At 40.7% G+C, this 21,552-nt stretch overlaps 1 protein-coding gene across 9 annotated transcripts in view; it reads right to left on the reverse strand.

Moving 5' to 3' along the window:
* Positions 1–12,095: 12,095 nt before the first annotated feature.
* LOC5577203 (rho guanine nucleotide exchange factor 11) overlaps positions 12,096–21,552 on the reverse strand; it is a 434,547-nt gene continuing 425,090 nt past the window's right edge. For all 9 annotated transcript variants that reach the window (XM_021853821.1, XM_021853819.1, XM_021853825.1 and 6 more), the window contains one exon: positions 12,096–13,737. In XM_021853821.1, the coding sequence (XP_021709513.1) occupies positions 13,585–13,737 (153 nt within the window). In that variant the 3' untranslated portion in view covers positions 12,096–13,584. The remainder of the gene's footprint in view (positions 13,738–21,552) is intronic.

Below are 21,552 nucleotides of genomic sequence, written 5' to 3' on the forward strand. Positions count from 1 at the left end.
CAATAGGGGCAGTATGGTCATACGGGGTAAAATGGGCCACCTTTCATTTGAGCTTCAAACACAGATTTTGATCTTGAAAACCTTAGGACCTCATAAAGTATGCTTCAATTAGTCACCACCGTGAAAACTACGCAAAAATCTGATTTTGAACTTCATATATCGATAAAAATCTGAAACGTTGATGCTACTACGAAAATCTTATAAGATTTTGAATGTAAAAATAAGCTTTGCATAAAGTTTAGTTTATTGACTTCAATTTTTTTCACAGCAGTTCGTTCTTCCATTATTCATAGGCATTATGTGCACGAAATTGTATAGATTCTAAAATAAATTTTCAATAAAACATAATTTATATGAAACATTTAGGAACGGGGCAATATGGTCATAGCCGGTCAAAGCTATCTTATCACAAAAATAGATTACCAAAAATGGCATGTCATTTTAGCAGTTTCATTGCAATATTGTTATCGCACGTTATTTCAATTAAAAGAATTTTTAACTGGTTAAACTTATTTGAACGACTATGTTTGGAAACTGAAGCTCTTAGAACCATGATTTATTGAACTGTCAGCGAAACATACCTTTTCATGATTCAAATCAGACTTCAATCCAGTTTTTGTACTAAACTCTATCATACATTATTGTCTTTCTCTAAATTAAGCCTTGCAAACGGTTTTCCAATTAAAATAATAATATTTAGTATGGTGGCTCATATTGCCCCGTAAGGGGGACCATTTCGCCCCGTATAGTGTAGAGTCACACACAAAATAGTGTTTTTCAAAAATGTTCCCAAAAAAATTCTAACAAGGGAAGGTCACGATAGTGTTACACGGGGTTTCCAACCGGACTATTTTTGTTAGATTCTACATGTCAAAATATGAAAAACCCCAAAGCCTTTCGGGTGATGGACCAGTGGTGTAGCCAGGAGGGGCTTCTAAAGGGGAAATTTTGTACGTATATTATACTATTAAGCAAATTGGAAATTTGACAAAAATATGTTTTAGTGTTTATTGTGATGGTAGAGAACAGAATTGACATTAATGTATCTTTAAAATGTATTTTTTCCATGCCATAGACACAATCGGGATGGGTTTCTTGTTAGTATACTATTCTAATAAAACCAAATTTGTTTTGGTGTCCATATTCCATGTTAGTTACGCCAATGGCATAAAAATAAATTATAAACAAACATTAATGACAATTCTGTTCATTTCTATCGTTATAGATACTGAGAAAAATCTTTTAGATAAATTTTCAATTGACTCAATAATATTATATTCGTACATGATCGACCCTTTCAGAGCCCTTCCTGGCTACACCACTGGTCCATCACCCGAAAGGCTTTGGGGGTTTTCATATTTCGACATGTAGAATCTAACAAAAATAGTCCGGTTGGAAACCCCGTGTAACACCATCGTGACCTTCCCTTGTAAGTAATCTTTTTACCAAAATACAAATGTGGTATGAAAAGAGATACTTCAAACTACAAATTAAGCTTATGGATTGATTAAATTGTATTATGTTTCTATGCTTTTCAAGAACTTTTGCTTAGGTGGACCATACTGCCCCTATTGACCCTACATGACGGCTCCATATTTTTCAGACATTTTTTTCAGTGATGTGAAATTAGGGTGGCTCCCATGGTTTACGAGACACATAAACTTTTTTGCTGACGCATTTAGGACTACACAATGCTTTAGAACAACCAATTTGGAGCAACTTTGCCGAAGAACCCAAATTCCTATCTTTTATGGTTTGCGATTTATGTTTTTTTTAAACAAAAAAAGTAAGGATGGTACTGAACAATCTGTTTTTTCTTGATAACTTTTTATACGATAATTTCTCGCAAAAACTTTGTTCCGAGCACTTTATGAACTTTTGCAACTTTTTGCCGAAGAAACTACCGTTCTATCTCTTATAGTTACAGAGTTATCAGAAATTTTCTTCGAAAAAGTAAGAGGTTGTTTCCGAGATACGACCGCCAAGTTGACGTTGGATAACGTTAGCTTCTTCTATTTGCTGGCTTGAGACAGTCACAAACTTATGAAACATTTCTTTTGCTAAAAATCCAATTAATTTTCACACTATTTGTTGCATGTCAATTCTGATTTATTATAGACATTGTGTGTTATTATTTTGTGTTAATACAAAATAATCACTTTACATGTATTCAGAAGCTTAGGCGATTATATTGAAGAATTGTTTTTCAAATGTATTAATTCAAAATAACTCTTTTTCATTGATTTTGTTGATTGAGGGGAAATTAGGGAATATTACACAATCAACTCTTCAAAACACATTTGTTGGCTCTGAAAAGGGCCGATTGATGAATTGTTGAATTTGCGTAACACGGACACATTTTGAAGGCGCACTGGTTTCAATCCTCCTCGCCCGATGAGATTTGCGGTGCGAATGACGATGTGCGCTTCAACAAGCGGCTTTGGTCGATTTTCTTCAGCCATCTCGAACAACAGCTTGCCTCTGGTGGCGAGGAGCTGAGCAGGTTTGGAGGAGCTCTTACCAGCTCGAAAGCGAAAACAGAATGAAACCAGATTCAACGAAGGAGGGATGTTTTATACCCTTAGAATAGCAGGTGATGCTCCTCCTTTCACATTCTTCGTTTTCTTATCTGGGAAATAGGCTATATGAAACTGATGTCTGGGTAAGGGATGTACAGATTAGCATTATGCTGTTATTGCAACCCGACGGCACTGCAGCAGCATCCTCGGAAACAGCTTCAAATTGCCGTATTGTCAATTATTCGTAATAAATCAATTATTGTATGATGCTATGAGATGAATTAAGAGATTATAGCAAGTATGTGGTAAACACATTAGGGAATATTACACAATCAACTCTTTAAAACACATTTGTTGGCTCTGAAAAGGGCCGATTGAATTGTTGAATTTGCGTAACACGGACACATTTTGATGGCGCACTGGTTTCAATCCTCCTCGCCCGATGAGATTTGCGGTGCGGATGACGATGTGCGCTTCAACAAGCGGCTTTGGTCGATTTTCTTCAGCCATCTCGTACAAATTAGGGAATATTACACGGACGGTGACGGCTGTGCCGCTCGATCTAATGAACCAGAATGACCGCGCAAGCCTCCCGCATGGCAATGACAGCGGAGCACTGGCTGGTAGCGACGATTTCTGGCCGAAAACGATTATGCTGGCTGGTGCACTCAAATGAGCGGCTTCAGATGCTGCGGCTCCGAAATGCGTGGTTCTTCGGTTCTAATGCGTGTTGTATTCGCGTCCTATTGAAAACTGAACTGAGGACGCGAATGACTCTCGAAATTTGCTCGCCGACCGTGTTCACAGTCTGACGGCAAGAAGAAGAATGAGGGAAGAAGCAGGGTGCGGTGCGCTTTTATAGTGGGAAGCGGAACCGAAAAATGTGCTTGAACGTGATTGGTTAGATAAGAAAGGGGTCAACGTTTTACGATATTTCAATAGTTTGTTGCTAATAATCAATAGTGTCCTCCATTTGGATCGACGCGTAGATAAATTTCCAATCGATTCATGGATAAATATTAAAATCTAACGATAAATGACTGAGTTATTAGCGGTCAAAACCTGACCATTTTTCGTTACATGCTCAATTTATCGTTTTTCTGAATTGTACCCCCATATGTTGCCGTAAGACGTTATCCAACGTCAAAAATTGTTGTTTTCAAATGCCGATATCTCCAAAAGGCGCAAACGGATTTTCAATCTTTTGTCACCATTAGAAAGAATATCTCTTTCTCTGTTTATGGTGAAATCAACTGTGATGACGTTTTTTGTTTGAATAATTGACAAAATTTTGAAAATAATATATTTTTAAACGAAAATTGTCCATAACTTGAAAAATAACCGAAATAGCTCTTTGGTGTCTTCAGCAAACATGTGCAAAATTGAATGTTCTGAAAGTGTTTCATACAAAGTATTCAATGAAAAAATTCGCTCTAAATCATGCCTACTTTGATTGTGAATATCTGTGATTGGGGCAAACATAAAAAATATCTTTTGACGGCACTCAAAAGACAAATTAAAATTGTATATTACGGTCAACCCTCCATGAGTCGATATTGAAGGGACCATCGACTCATGGAAATATCGAGTCATAGAACAGCTATGCTATGGAAAGCCGTTTGAGGGGCCCATCATAGTAATCATTAAATTAGATTTTTAGTATGGTTCCATAAGTCGATATCGAGCAATGGAACATCGATTCATGGAGGTTTAACTGTATATCAAAAAATTACAGATGTGTTTTTTTTTGTAACTCTAATAAAATGTCTTGAAAACAAATATTTTTCATCACAAAAACTTTATAACTTTTGAACTAAAATAGATATCATCAATATTTTTGCATGAAAATTTGCGTTTTGTTAAGTTCTAAAAGTCTTTCATAGACGACTTTGACTAGGAACTAATATTTAAAAAAACAATAGTTAAAAAACTTATTTTTGTTGGACCACCCTGCGATGAATACACGCAAAAAAATTGTGCGGTAAAAACTACCATTCTAGGGGGTTAGCTTAAGCGCTCGCACCGGCAATTTTCAGCAGACCAGAAATGCGCTTGATTTTACCATGTCTGTAGTTGAAATCAGATTGTTGTAAATTATTTCTGTCAAATGTACCAGTAATGCGGTGGGGTGTACCGTAAACATAGTATATTGGTCTGAATTTCCATGGTAGTTTTAAGAATGGGCGTAGTCAGCTAAAATAGTTATTTTTACCACAGAATTTTTTCCCGTGTAGGAATGTTCTAGATTGGTCAAATTTTGACCTGCATAAAAACTTTTTCTGGCAAAATTGGTCAAAATTTTAAGTTCTACTGCTTTGGCTAAGAGTATAAACCAGTCAGATCTTTCCTCGGAGCTGCTATTATTTAATTGACCGTTGGCCAACTTGTTGAAAAAGGACAGTCAATTCGTCTGGAATCAAAAGTGTCATGAGGCTTTCATAAATATCCACAATGTACTCCAATCCGACCTGGTTCTAACTCACTACAATCCACGTTCGGACATCATCGTAGCTGGAGACGCTTCAAAAACTGGAATCGATGCTGTTATCATGCATCTGATGGACAAGTTAAAGCTGTTGCTCACGTTTTAAGAACACATGACACAATCCGGGCTAAACTACAGTCAAGTGAAGAAGAAAGCACTCACTCTGGTATTTGCTGTGACCAAATTTCGCCACATGCTGCCACATCGCCATTTGAAATTCCATACTGATCAATAACCAGTCCTTTGGATCCAAGAAGGGAATAGTAGGGAAAACCTTTTTATGGAAAACTTTCAGGTACCATGAACTAGCACGTTGATGACGGTTATATTCATAGACGAAGAAGCCTATTTTGTAAATCGAGCAGATTCATGTAACTCTTCTGTATCTGTCTGTATTCATTGTCGATCAAAGCAAGCATGTATATTTCAGATGTCCCCCGTCGACTCATTGTTTGCGTTGGCTAGGAGAAGCAGTTTGCCTAGGCTACTTCTGCTACACGTGTTGTGCTATATGCTATATGTAGCACCAATTTCTGTCGCTTCCATACATCCGGGAAGATTCCTTGATCAATGCAGCGTTGCATCGTGGTTCTGAACTTGTCTGGATCCGCGTTCACTGCTGCTTTTAAGGCAACATTCGGGATACCATCGGGTCCCGGTGCCTTTTGTGACGCGAATGATTTCACGACTTCTGCCAGCTCTTCATTCGTCACTCTGGCCACTTCTTCTCCTTCATTTGCCGCATACGGCGCTGGGGGCCATGGGCTTATGGGATGGTGCGGGAAGAGTACATCGATTATCAATCGCAGCAACTCGGGTGACTTCTCTTGGGGCGCTATGGCACCTTTGGTCTTAGCCATTACCACTCTGTAGGCGTCATCCCATGGACTAAAATTGGCACTCTCGCATAGACTATCAAAGCATGCCCGTTTTCGACTCTTGATTTCCTTTTTGAGATCCAACTTTGCCTCTCTGAATGCTGCACCGCGTTCTTCTCTTTGTGGTTCTGTGCGTGCGCGTTGCATTCTTCGTCTAGCCCGAAGGCAGATTGCTCGAAGATTTGCAATTGATTCGCGCCACCAGTACACCGGCGGCCTGTTCTCTTTCATCACATGCTCGTGATATCACAGCAACTAGCTTTTCACCGTTTTGGTCCAGAGTGTTCCGTTCACGCCTCAGGGCTTCAGTGAATACTTCGCCGTCGAAACGCGCTGTTTTCCATCCTCGGGCTTGGGTCGAGTTACATCGCGCTGCCTTCCGCCCGCCTGGTATTATACTATAGCGAATCGATTGATGATCGCTATGAGTATAACCGTCATCAACGCGCCAGTTCATGGTACCTAAAAGGTTAGGACTACAAAACGTCACGTCGATAACCGATTCTACACCATTTCTGCGGAAGGTACTCACTGTACCCACATTTGCCAGCTCTACATGTAATACGGCCAGGGATTCCAACAATAGCTGGCCTCTTTGATTGGTGCAGCGGCTGCCCCACTTCACTGCTCATGAATTAAAGTCGTCAGCTATCGCTACAGGCTGCCGATTAGCTAGTTCGGCTATCATCCTGTCGACCATGTGGGAAAATTCCTCAATCGACCACCTTGGGGGCGCGTAACAACTGCAAAAGAACACGCCGTTGATTTTTGCTATAGCAAAACCGTCATTTGAAATAGAGACTACTTCTTGGCAAGCATGGGAAAATTCACTCACTCACCCGAACGCTACCGATAAAACATCTGCAAAGTATCTGCTGCCACCGAATGTTCAATGACTGCCGAACGCTACTAGGGTGAGCGCAATCCCGACGAATCGTAAACGATTGAGATAAACCGAAAATGAAAAGATATACTGAGCGGAGAGAGCACCTATCCTCTCTTCAATTGGAGACACGAAAGAACGCGTTTGCCATTCGATCACTGAAAGCTTCCTGCGAAATGTACAGATTTTGCGTTCACTGAAACATTTCGCCTTGTGTATTACCAGTCAGTGAACGCTCTTCAGCTCTCAAATACGAATGCCTCTCGTGCGGAATCAGAATGTAAAGAATCATTCGCTACAGCAATCGGATGCCTTCGGCACAAGGAGTCGGTAGTGAATCATTCTGTTGCCGTTTTTGTCTAACTTGTCGCTCGGCGAACTAGAAGAAAGCGCATTGGAAATTGAAACACTCAGCTTGGTCGGAGAAACGGCAATATCGCTCTTGACCGCTTGTGGATGTGAGCGAGAGAAATGCAATATTCGAGTGAATGTTTCCCATGCTTGCTTCTTGGATTGGGTATCGTCCTGTCGTCCCTATAGCTGCTTGCTTTTGAGACCTATCCGCCACCCAGTTCCCGTTGTTGGCTGGTAGGGGGACATGGGGCAAGAAGGACACCCGGGGCAAAAGTGCCACCTCTAATTTCACGTAGTTCAGATCAATTTTTTGATGTTTAACGCAGGATAAGTATAAATTGAGTACTAATTGAGGGTTGTGTAAATATTACAGTTAAAAATGTTTAGTACAAAAAAATAGAAAAATGTCTTTAACTCACCAACGCAAAATATGCGAAATATTATAAGAATGTAAGACTGGAAAACAAGGTTTGACTCCAAATAAATACAAAACATATTGATTTTTCCGCACAGTATTGATGGTTTTCAATTGTTTAATATAGCTGTGAGGATTTTTTTTTTTCGAAAAAGTCCTTTTGACATTAAATTTTACATATATAATAACATTATGTCTTATGAGGCAAAAGGGACACCGCAATTTTCTCATATAAAATCAAATGAACTTTTATTTGTCTTGTTTAATATTGCATTAAATCAATGTTTCCTACTAAATAAAATCAAAATAAACCATCTTGGACATTCGAAATGGTTTCTGATTTTTTTTTACTATTATTGTTACAGTCAAATAAGATAAAAACTAAATTAATTACTTTTTAACTATAAGTCAACTTTTATCCCTCAGTTTTTATCTTTACTTACTCTACAATTTATCGTTTAGGCGGGGAAATAATAATATACAAAATTTGTGGCATTTTGCTCTGGTGGTCTTCTTGCCCCATACGAGTGGCACTCTTGCCCCGTGCCTCGTTTAAAAACCTCATAAGAAGGGACAATTTCAAAAATCTCAAATCATCATGTGTTTCTTATATTTTTGAAATCTATCGATAACATCCTTTAGAACAAGAGATGAGCTTGCCCCTACACTGGAATAATCTTCAAAAATTGTACTTATCAACCATGATTTGAACCTATATATCTTAAGGTGTCCTTCTTGCCCCCAGCCCCCCTATGCGGTATGGGTCCGATAGTAACACCACGTCAGCCTTGGTTTCCAAGACTGACTTCCAAAGCAGCTCTTGGGCTGCATCATAGTGGTTTAAATTTAACTGTGTTACTTCCGTTTTGGCTGCTTTGATACTCCGCTTGTGCCCGGACATTTGGGTCCGCCCGTTAAGTGTCCGTTGTCTGCTCTGTCGACACATGTTAGGCACTTAGCAATTTGCTTACAATTGCTTGCCCTATGGCCTTCGGTGCCGCATTTTCTACACATCTTACTTCTGTCGGGACCATTGCAATTTCACGACTTATGGCCCATCCCGAAACACTTGAAGCAAACTTCAGGAGGCTGTTGTATGCTCAGCCGGCAAACCGACCAGCCTACCTGGAGTATGCCCAAGTTCTTCGCTTTGTTGGCCTCTGCGACCGGCAGCCTGATCGCCTTACTGGCTACGTCGATGTCACACTGCTCTTTGAGAGCAGCCGAGACCTCCGCTGCGTCGATGACCTCATCCAGATTTTTCTCCGTGCTTCGCATCGCCTTCAGAACCTCGGCGTATTTCGCTTCCTCCGTTTTGATAACTAGGGCTTCGCCTAAATTCCTACGTTTCGCTGTTTTCGATATAGCGCTCTCCTTAGGCTCCGTTTTCAGTTTCCTCTGTTTTTTCTTATTTCCAACTCGTATCCACGGGTTGCTGTTGCCTTGCGCCCGTGGCTCCTGTGGATGCACTGCCTGGTTCGGGTTATCCCGTGGCTCCTTTTTCTTGGCTATGAGTGTGTACTTGCTGCGAATGGTATAAATGTGATATTTCCCTATTAGTTGGAGCTGGTCATCATCAATGATTCATATCGTTTGATTTTTACATTATTTTTCGTATATTTTTGTATGCATTTTTTTATTTATTTTACTTTCGCTTCCATTATTAAATATTATACTTTCATTTTTACAAGAACTTATTTATACGAAACACCAACTTCCGCATGCCACATAAGGAACAAACACTGCCCACAACAAAAGGAATATTCGGAACGGCCGTTCCAAGGCCGATTTCTACATGCTTTTCAAAATAAGGAAACTAAATAAAAAAAAGAGAAATCCATTGCACAAAGAGGAAGTATGGGAGAAGCGGCCGTGTTGCTTCCACGACACAAACAGAGCTTTTTTCAAATTAGGGGGCAGGCCCCCACCCTTAAAATTGAGAATACCTCCTCTGAAGGTTGCCCTGCAACCCCGGAAAACATTCTCGCGATAATATCGATGCACTACTAAACTACAACTGCCAAGAAGAAGAAGAAAGACATTGAAAGGGGATAGACAGAACAAACACATATCCCATTACGGGCAGCAGCGGGAAATTGACATGCTTCTGTGTAATAATACTTTTTTTCGCTTCTTTCCAGTTTTCTGAGTTGGCTTACTTTGCCTTATTTTTCTGTTGGCTTTCTCTCGGATCTTGTTTATAGGCTTAGAGTGCTTGTTTCTAGTATTCACTGCTTAGCATAAGCATTTGCTTAAAGATGTTCGGTTGTTTTAACAGATTGGGCTTATTTTTGTGGTGTTTTTTTTTCTGTTTTCTAAGTTTTTGAAATGCTTCAACAGATTACTTGGTATATGGTTGTGTATAGTACTAGTAGTAGAAGTTGCATTAAAACTGCTTATCTTTTGGTGTGTTTGTTTTATGTGTTTGTGTTGTTTTGTGTTTGCTGTGTATTTCGAGTGATAAGGTTAATTTACTTTTCTATGGTACAATAATGGCTGCAGCAAAAAATAAGAACAAATCGATGCTTAGCTTGAGTGAGTCAAGCTTAGAAAAGAGCATTCCATTGAGTATAGGATAATTTTTGGTGTAAATTTAGCATATTTTGTTTAGTGTGTAGGTACCATATTACAACGCACTGCATTTTTTCTACTAAAATTGATGTTTTTTCTTACAATTCATACAAATTTTGATTTTTTTTTTGTTTTTCTACAAACCTACATTATGTAATGTAGGTATCAGTTCTGTCAGATGTTACTTTTTCAACATAATTTCAATTTCTAACATTTACGTGTTAGTTTTTCGATCATCTGACAAATTTTTGAAAACTGTTCCGCAATACGACTTTATTCAGTCTTGGACAAATATGAAGCATTTCTGGCAACACTTAGACTCGCATTCTTCACTTGTGTTTAATTCTGTCAAAAATATGTCAAATTTGTCCAAATTACGAAACTAATTAAAAAATATGTCACGAAAGGAAAAACGTTCAAAATATAAATCATTGGGTCTGCATCAATTATTGAAATCAAAATCATTAGACATGTGTCGAAAGGGCACTTCCACTAGTTACACCCATAAGAGGGCGATATCGACATTCAAAAAGAACAATACTCTTTCTATAAAAAAATCCTTCAAATGTGGATGATTTCATCAATTCATGGAAAAGGCAAATGGGCTGTCCCCCGGTTGTGTATAAAAGTACGACGCTTACACATTGAATTAAGGCAAATGTTTTATGCACTATCTCACTACGACACGTAAGAATATCGGAGTCGGAGTGCTTCCTAGTAACATTCAGTTCTTGTTGGAGGTTTGAAGTTTCATGGGCGAAATGATTAGGAGGTAGTCGACAAAAATGATGCTATTTGGTACAGAGGGAAAGAATACGAAAAAAAATCGAAAAAAAAACAGAATCGTAAATCGAAAAACTTAAATCGAAATCGAATGAAGCTTGAAATCGTATCGAAAATCGATTTCACAATCGAATCGAAATCAAATCGAAATCCAATCGAAATCGAATCGAAATCGAATCGAAATCGAATCGAAATCGAATCGAAATCGAATCGAAATCGAATCGAAATCGAATCGAAATCGAATCGAAATCGAATCGAAATCGAATCGAAATCGAATCGAAATCGAATCGAAATCGAATCGAAATCGAATCGAAATCGAATCGAAATCGAATCGAAATCGAATCGAAATCGAATCGAAATCGAATCGAAATCGAATCGAAATCGAATCGAAATCGAATCGAAATCGAATCGAAATCGAATCAAAATCGAATCGAAATCGAATCGAAATCGAATCGAAATCGAATCGAAATCGAATCGAAATCGAATCGAAATCGAATCGAAATCGAATCGAAATCGAATCGAAATCGAATCGAAATCGAAACCGTAATCTAAATCAAATTGAAATCGAGTTGGAATCGCAATCAAAACCGAATCGAAATCGAATCGAAATTGAATCGAATTGATCCAAAATCGAAGTAATATTGGATCGGAATTGAAACAAATCGATTTCTCACAAATTACTTCGATATTTCACGATAAATTGCTATTAATTTACAGGATTTTACCAGAAACATAGTTCAAACTACCAAATAACGTCGTTTTCTCGTCGACTCCAACAAAAAATATCAGTTCGTCATAAAATGCATGAATTTGAAACCAAAACCAGAGAACATCTATAGGGAATCATCGCATTATTGTCGGCTTGTGCGAGGATAGTCACGGTCGCCATGTAGAGCTGATTAAGCACAAACACACGCACACAATTCAGCGTACATTTCATTGGAAGGATGCAACAAATTTGGAAGGTTTTCGCTAAGTACACCGACATTTCGACATTGGGACGGGGGGATTGGATAAGTACAAACGAGTGAATAAATGGAAGAATGTGGAACCCTGACATGGCGACCGTTGGAACCCTGTTTTTGTCCAGAGAGAAGTATACCAACGTAAATGAATACGGTCTACCAATTGTATGCCTGTGTTCGTATAAAACATCGCATATCACAAACTATGGTTAACTACTGTTGTTAATTTCTTGATGTTTCAGTGCCAATTTTTCGTCCAATCTAATGCTCTTTTTAACACCGTGATCTACTTTTTGTGTTTTTGTTTGGTTCGCCGCTATGTACCACTTTTTTTGCACACTTTTCAAGCTTGTGGGTTACTTCTATGTGGATTATTCTGTTTTCGTTGAATGAGTGCAATTATGTATTTTCTTATCTTTTTCTGTAGGCTGCTATTTACAACTTGCTACCATCCTATTGGCATCTGTTTCCAACATTTTTCCGTTGCTTGTTTTGCTGTTTTATGTGAGTTTTGCTTTCCTTTTGTCTGAATGCGGTTGCTTTTAAGTGAAGTTCAAGTAGCTCTTCAGCCCTAGGCTGGCCTATCTCGTACCTATAAGTGGTTTTCTTTGTCTGAAATATTACCAATATATATGTCTCTGTTGGTTATGACCTTATGAACAAGAAAATGGGCATTTTTTTGGGAGATGGGTGCGAAAATATACAATAAATAATAGATCCTTTCTACACGATAATCTAAATTGCTCCTTTCGGAATACACTCTCTTGCTTTCGCTCTCTCACATTTTTCGCACATTTCTCTCTTGTACACTTTAAAAATCAAACAATCAATATTTTGGATAAATTACATAACCATTTTTTTTTTGCTACGCTCATATTGACTTTTGTTTCTGCGTTCCACAAAAAAAATCGAAATAGAAAATCACTCGTGCACGGTTTGCTCCTTTCAAAACTAAGTGGAAATGTAGGGGTAAGCGAAACAGCTTAACAGCAAAAGTGAGTAAAACTTGGCGAGAAATACACAACTGTCACTTTTGGAATCGTTTCATTAGTAAATAAAAAAGTTAACTGCACATGTGTTGGTTATGTTGTTATCTCGCATGTTCCATTTTTTTTATTAATTATCATTTTAATCGCCTATAAACAAAAAGCTAAATAAAATAGAACAAATAAACAACATTGATGATCTAAAAAAATACATTTTGGGGAGGACTTTGTGTAATAAGTTAAACTTAATCCGGCGTGTACTCATTCGACTCGGTTCCTATCTAAATCCTACATCGTTCTCCGACTTTTCTAATCAATTTTTCTCATAATCCCCAATGATCTGGGCCTCGCTCTCTTCTTTTGCCTACTAGAAGGTAAAATTGCTTGTGATCTTTTGATTATTTTTTGCATGATATCTTTTTACCGTGTTACGTGCGTGCGTTTCCGTAAATCCACTACAAGCAACCTGGGAAAACACACGTTTACGTACGCTGCCATGGCAACGGCTACAGCGAAGATGACGAGTACTACGACCAACGCCAATTGTGATTGTTGTTAAGGCATTTAGTCCATAACTTGTTGAAAGCATCACCGCTCAATTGTTTTTGATGCTTGATCGCCAAAATTTGTGATCTGGAATGGGTCACTGCGACTGCATACGTTCAGGCGCAAGGGATATGATGTCGTTCTGATGATCTGGTCACAGCTCAATGTCGGGATTTGGGGGGAAAAGGGTTCGGAAAATTCACTCATTTACATTGCTAACGGCGATAACGGCTTCAGACGAAGGCGGGAGTGGGGCTGGTGACGGTTGTGGAAGGGATGGCTCCTGCTGTTGCGGTGGTTGTTCCGGTGCCGATGGTTCCGGGTCAGTCAGTACGGGTGCTTCCGTAGTTTCCTGGTGGAATAAATGCACAAAAAAGTTGGTATTAAGAAGACGTTTTGAATAAAAACAAAGTATGTACAGTAATGTCCCGATTTTTTTAGCCCCATGCTGCATTTAGGGTTGACAAAATCGGGAAAGAGCTAAAATCGGGAAATTGTTTTTAGACTGGTTCCAAGTTTTATTTTAATTTAAAAACTTAGGGGTCTATTTTATAAGTCGAATCGATTAAAATGACTCGACTGGAGTCACTGTCGACCGAACAATTCGCTCGACTCAGCTCTGTCACTCGAGTTTTTCGACAGTTGTCACTCTATGTGACTGGATTACTATGGGAGTCGACGGGTGACATCTGAAATATGCATGCTTGCTTTGATCGACAATGAATACAGACGAGTCACATAAATCTGCTAGATTTACAAAATAGGCACCTTAGTTTTATGGTTTTATTCATAACAAACAATTATTTTTAGTTCCATTTTCTATGTATCGTAATCCAAGGAGACATTGATCAGTTTGTTGGATAATTATTATAATATTCAAATTGCAAAAAATTTATCAATGGATGATTGTATAGACGTGGTTAATGTCATAATTGACTTTATGCACCCAATATTGCCAGTAAAGACGTGTTTAGTCTTGTTGAGTTGAAGTAAGCCATGAATTTATAATACCCCAATAAATCATTGCTTGTTCAAACCTGTTCACAATCAGGCGTGTCTTTACTAACAGGTTATGGGCCACATGCACCATAGCTACGGTTGCTAATTATTGAACAAAGCAAAAATTTTTCAAACGTAGTTTTCACTATGCTGAATCCCAGAGAAGGTGGCTCCGGATTACCGGATGGATCTCATGTTGAAAGACCCAGAACAACCCAGCGATTCACAAGCAGTGTTTCCTTGCCCATTACGGAGAGACTTCGAGGACGAGAGAACTACAGTTCCTGGGCGTTCGGAATGAAGATGGTACTCATACGGGAAGGAACCTGGAATGTTGTGGATGTTGCGGATGATGCTGTGGTTGATGAAGAAGCCTCTTTGCGAGCTCTAGCTACAATTTGTTTAAGTATTGAACCGATCAACTATAGTCTAGTCCAAGAAGCCAAAACTGCACATGAAGCATGGAAGAATCTCAAGAGCGCGTTCCAGGACAGCGGGATGACTCGCCGTATGGGTCTGCTGCGGAAGCTCACGAGTATTCGGTTGGCGGAATGCAAATCGGTTGAAGAATATGTAAATGAAATTATGTTGACAAGCCACAAATTGGCCGAGGCAGGCTTCAAGGTGGATGATACGTGGCTAGCAAGCTTGCTCCTGAAGGGATTACCAGAAAACTACGAGCCGATGATTATGGGTATAGAAGCTTCGGGTACCAAGATAACAGCGGATGCAGTAAAATCAAAAATTCTGCAAGATTTTAAAATCACGAGCGTTCCCAAGTCCTGTGGATCGGATGGTGCTTTCGTAAGTAATTTTCAGAAGAAGCCGCCCAAGAAGGACAAATCTAGCGTCAAGTGCTTTAAATGCAAACGGATTGGACATTTTGCTTCGGACTGTCCTCAGAAAGGCATGAATGAAGATTCTAGTGCTGGACCGCATCATAGTAAGAGCTCGAGAAACGCCGCATTCAGCGCCAATGTGAAACAGATGAAGAACCAAGAAGTTCACTCAAGTCAGACCAGATATATCACACCTGACATTCGGTGCGAAAGCAATGGCACATGTACCGAAAAATAAGCGACAGAAATGGGATAGAAAATCTCAAGCGTGTTTGTTCATTGGATATGCAACGAATTCCAAGGGCTACCGGCTGTATGATCCGGAGACTGGGTAAGGTATTTATAAGCAGAGACGTGATTATCATCGATGAAAGCATGATTAGTAGCGATCGTGATCAAGTAGAAGCAGTAGACGTAAATAACATGGAGCTCTTAACTGAATGTGCAGAAGACTCAAATCCGAATGTAGCACCAGCAGTTGATGAAAATGATGGAAGCGACGAAGAAAGCATGGACGGCTACGAATCGACCGTTGATGAGCTCGATGCAACCGTTGTGGGGCCGGCTAGCATCACTGCGCTCCCTCCGCAAATTTCAGTGCCACCGATACAAAGTGTGGTAAGGCGCAGCGCGAGGGAGCGCCAACACCCAGGCAAGTATTTTGATTATGAGGTAACCTACAGTGCCTTTCCTCTGAAACTTGCCATTTCACAGGACAGTTCTGATGAGCGAAGCTGTCGCCAGGCAGCTGGACAGGTTGGTCAACGTTTTAATGACACGCAGAAGGCTACTGATGTTTTGCAAGAACCTAACACGTACACGCAGAAGAATTTCTGTATGTTAAGATTACAATCCTGTCAATTTCTTTAACTTACGCACAAATAGTTGTTTCGAAATAAAATTAACTTACGCCAACACTAAATTAACGTCAAATCAAATACACACACTTCTTTGATTGAGCTATCCACTTGTACTTATAACAATTATAATTTTGATAATTATCACTATTCGGAAACATTCACCTCCCTAGACTTCAAGTCATGCTCACAAATCTTCTTACTTCTAACTTGCAAGGAATAGTGTAGGTGCTAAGATGACCACCTCTCACGCAGGAGACCACATATCAAGGTTGTCGACTCGCCCTTTGTTTTAATTTTTGCAATGTTTTTTTAGATCGATAAAGCAGCACCGAATCTTTTCAGATATGTTGATAAAGCAGAACAAAATGCTGAGTAAACATTGCAAAATATTGTAAACTCAATAAAATTCACTTTGAGTCAACTAAAATATAGTTAAATTTTGACGTTTGACGTTTGTAAATTCAATCAAAAATATAGTTGTCAACAACTATATGGTATAGTTATAGTTAACAATATACTGTCAATTCAACTATATTTTTAGTTATCTCCAAATCAACCTTAAAATATAGTTAAATTGACCGGAAAAATGATTACGAACACTATATTTTGTTCTCCGTATACCGTGAAGCGGTGGAACAATGTTGCAGGGAGCAATGGATTGATGCAATGAACGTCGAGTATGAAGCGCTGATGCAAAATCGTACGTGGATTATGACGCAACTTCCAGCTGGGCGAAAAGCATTACGAAATAAATGGGTATACAAAATCAAGACCAATTCGGAAGGATCGATCGAACGTTTCAAGGCGAGACTGGTTATTAAAGGCTGTTCTCAAATCGAAGGCGTAGATTATACCGAGACGTATTCACCTGTAGTCCGATATTCAACAATTCGGTATCTAATGGCCAAGGCTGTTGAGTTGGACATGGAAGTTCATCAAATGGACGCAGTTACTGCGTTCTTACAAGGTGATTTAGGAGACGAAGAAATTTTCATGCAACAGCCTGAAGGTTTCGAAGATGGGACAAACCGAGTGTGTATGTTGAGAAAGGCGCTATATGGATTGAAACAGGCCAGCCGCGTTTGGAATCTCAAACTGGACAGCGAATTAAAACAAATGGGCCTGAAGCGATCGAAATTTGATACCTGCGTTTATTACTACATTGAAAGAGATCAAGTTCTAATCGTGACAATATACGTTGATGATTTAGGGGGACGGACCTGGTGTAGTGGTTAGAACACTCGCCTCTCACGCCGAGGACCTGGGATCGAATCCCATCCCCGACATAGTCACTTATGACATAAAAAGTTATAGTGACGACTTCCTTCGGAAGGGAAGTAAAGCCGTTGGTCCCGAGATGAACTAGCCCAGGGCTAAAAATCTCGTTAATAAAGTCAAACCAACCAACCGTTGATGATTTTTTGATTTTTTCAACCAACGACCAAATGATCGAAGCTGTGAAACGAGACCTTGCCAAGAAATTCCGAATGAAGGACTTAGGAGAGGCTAAGCAAGTCCTGGGAATCAAGATTACCAGAGGAGAAGGATTCATCACCATCGATCAAGAACGTTCTGTAAACGAGTTGCTGGAAAAAATCAATATGACTGGATGCAATTCCGTACAAACTCCCTTGGATCCCAATCAGAAGTTAACAAGTCAAATGAAACCTAAGACGGAAGCTGAACGTGACAAAATGAAGAACATTCCTTTTCGGCAGTTAGTCGGAAGCTTGCAGTTCCTGGCTCAGTGTTCAAGACCAGATATTTGCCATGCTGTAAACCTGGAGAGTAGTTTTTGTGAAGACCCCGGAGAGGCTCACTGGATCGCTGCGAAACGTATCTTGAGGTATCTAGAAAGAACAAAAACATGGAAGCTCACTTATGCGAAGAATACTGCCGATCAACTTCAAGCTTACACCGATGCTGACTGGGGAAATGATGTGAATACGAGGCGCTCAACTAGTGGATATGTGTTCCTGAAAAATGGTGGAGCAGTAGCTTGGAGTTCGCGTAAACAACCCACTGTTGCGCTTTCCACTACTGAAGCTGAATATATGGCACTATCGGCCGTGACTCAAGAAGCGCTTTGGTGGCGAGGCTTTATTGCTGAACTTGAAGGAATCTCATCACCACTCCTAATCAACTGTGACAATAAAAGTGCCATCAGTCTAGCAGAAAAAGAGATGGGATATTCCCCAAGAAGCGAGCATATTGATATAAGGCATCACTTTGTTCGAGAGCAGATAGAAAAGAAGACCATACGATTGAAACATGTCGCTTCGAATGATCAACTGGCAGATATCCTCACCAAAGCGGTACCAGCCCCTAAGTTATTGGAAGCAAGGGCATCGTTAGGAGTTAATAAATTATAGCTTAAGGGGGGATGTTGAGTTGAAGTAAGCCATGAATTTATAATACCCCAATAAATCATTCCTTGTTCAAACCTGTTCACAATCAGACGTGTCTTTACTAACAAGTCTGATTAGAGTGAATCAAAAGCAACCTTATTTCGAATAGGATTTGGAATAAAACTAATTCCCAATTAGAAAATATAAACAAACTTTAAAGATTGTGATATTATTATATTCAATCTGAGCATTTTGAATCCTGTTTCCCAATTTTTGTGAGTTTGGTCTGTCTTGTTGTAGCCTTCGCGTGTTATAATTGATAGATGTTATAAATAAGGTATAAAATTTGAAGTAATGCAAGGATTCTTCGGTATTCAAAGCATATTTACCTTGAAATCAATCTATCAATCAATCTAATCTAATAGTTTAAAGTTCAGCAGCTTCTTAAGTTCTTCAAAAAACAAGCGGGCACCATCTTAGGATTTGAGCTTAACACCGAATGTACGTACAATATGCTGATGTCACAATGAACTTAGGCACCTACGTGAATTTCACGTAAGTGCGAAAGGTAACCTTAGTAACAATTACCGAGTAACTGATTGGTGGTTATGAATGGCTTAGTGATCTTTATCTTGGTCAGGTGAAGTGGAGGTAAAATGAATTTGGAATCATCTACGTGATTTTTCACGTAACAATGACGTTTGGATTATTTTGACTGATCCCTTTCGGGACGGACGATTCACAGTGGCGAGCCTTCATACAAAGGTCGGACAAACCCTCAAATACGTCCCAAATCGCTTGATAGAGTCGATAGAGGCAGTATGGGGGCAGCAGGGACGACAGTCCAGGGGCTTAACGGACCCCCCCCCCCAGGACCTCTGCGAGTTGGGGAGTTGCCCAGGATGTGGTGAAGTTCGCAGTGGGCTCTGATGAACCTTCATAAAAACCACAAAAATCCGAATGCAACTCTGTCACAGCGACCGGTGCCGCTTAAAGTACCCTAGCCCAAACTAACAGGAGTGCCAACCGGCACATCAGGATTGATACCAGTGAGATCCTGATTATGGCATACTGGTCGCGATACAAACGGACAAGGCATGGAATTACGAGTAGGAGTGCTTCGAGCACATTGGGACCAACGCCAGTACGGCCCCAATTATGTATACTGGCAGCGCACGACAAAGGACAAGTAACGGTATATGTACTGGATAATATGCTTTGAGGCTGACAGCGGCGACATTCTACTCCCTTAGTAGGGTCGGGTGACACTGGCCCGAAACGGCGAGTGGGTTAATGGCGCAGGCTGCCCCCGTCCCGTAAAACCGTGGCAGGCCTTAGAGTACGTTCCAAATCCGTCGCCTGGTTGTTCCAACTGGGCGGGAGTAGGCTCAGATGCCATTACCTGACCTGCGCCGATCCGGCCCTGAACATAGTACCCCATAAAGGACTATGTCAACCCTAGCATGGCCTCCCTGCTTGCATAGATAACCATGGGATTATAAAGGCGACTATTCCAGCGGAGATGGATAGCGGCTCTTAGGGGGACCCATAAGAGATGATCAACCAAAACAAACAACTAGCGGAATGTGAAGGAGAGGCTTCTGGACCTATCAGTAACCGGCTAAGGTTCCCGCCAAGGAAGGAGGCGACCAACTTTATTGAAAACAGTGTGGGCAAAAGCCTAGATACTGTGACGACGGCAGGCACTGGCCGCTCCAGTGCAACATGTGTGGTGACCGATGGCCCGGGACTAATCGAGGCCATGGATCGCAATAGGGAGTACCTCCCTAAAATGCAGGTAGCTGCTGAGCAACTTGATGTCATCATCGAATATGTTAAAAGCAAAACAAATATCAGCAAAGACTTGAAAACAAGTCTACTGAAATTGCGACAATCAGTCCTAGCTGCAAAGCAGGACTACGAGAAAGCCAAGGAACAACTGGGCAAGGTAGAAGGCCAAAAAGACACTAGGTCGTGTCAGACCGAAGTGTTTTCCTTCACAGGCAACGCGAATATATCTGATGATATTATTCGATACGCGATGCGGAAGAGGGAAGCTTCCGGGGATGAATACGTGGCGAAAAGACGTATGGTTGCTAAGGGAAAAGTGACCTACGCGGCCGTCCTCCAAAGCGGAAAAGCTGGCACGAGCCAAGCCCCGCGATCAAGAGGACATGGCAACAAAGGAGAGGCCAACACCAATCCTAAGGCCAAGAAAGCCAAGAAAAAGGAGCCACGGGTTAACCGGAACCAGGCAGTGCATCCACAGGAACCACGGGCGCAAGGCAACAGCAACCCGTGGATACGAGTTGGAAATAAGAAAAAACAGAGGAAACCGAAAACGGAGCCCAAGGAGAGCGCTAAACCGAAAACAGCGAAACGTAGGAATTTAGGCGAAGCCCTCGTTATCAAAACGGAGGAAGCAAAATACGCCGAGGTTCTGAAGGCGATGCGAAGCACAGAGAAGCTATCGCCATTGGGCGCAGACGTGCGAAGCATAAGGCGAACTAGGATTGGTGAACTGATCCTAGTCTTAAAGAAGGACGCCAAGGAAAAGGGTGCAGTCTATAAGCAACTGGCACAAGAAGTACTTGGTGACGAGGTTGATGTAAGATCCCTTACTGCTGAAGCGACTCTCCAGTGTAAAAATCTGGATGAGGTCACCGATGCAGCGGAGGTCTCGGCTGCCCTCAAAGAGCAGTGTGACATCGACGTAGCCAGTAAGGCCATCCACCTTAGAAAGGGCCCGCAGGGCACCCAGGTGGCGGCGATCAGGCTGCCGGTCGCAGAGGCCAACAAAGCGAAGAACTTGGGCATACTCAAGGTAGGCTGGTCGGTTTGCCGGCTGAGCATACAACAGCCTCCTGAAGTTTGCTTCAAGTGTTTCGGGAAGGGCCATAAGTCGTGGAATTGCAATGGTCCCGACAGAAGTAAGATGTGCAGAAAATGCGGCGCTGAAGGCCATAGGGCAAGCGATTGTAAGCAAATCGCTAAGTGCCTAATATGTGTCGACAGAGCAGACAACGGACACTTAACGGGCGGACCCAAATGTCCGGGCACAAGCGGAGTATCAAAGCAGCCAAAACGGAAGTAACACAGTTAAATTTAAACCACTGTGATG

Source organism: Aedes aegypti, chromosome 3 (genome assembly GCF_002204515.2).
Source record: "Aedes aegypti strain LVP_AGWG chromosome 3, AaegL5.0 Primary Assembly, whole genome shotgun sequence".
In the NCBI taxonomy this organism is placed as follows: Eukaryota; Metazoa; Arthropoda; class Insecta; order Diptera; family Culicidae; genus Aedes; species Aedes aegypti.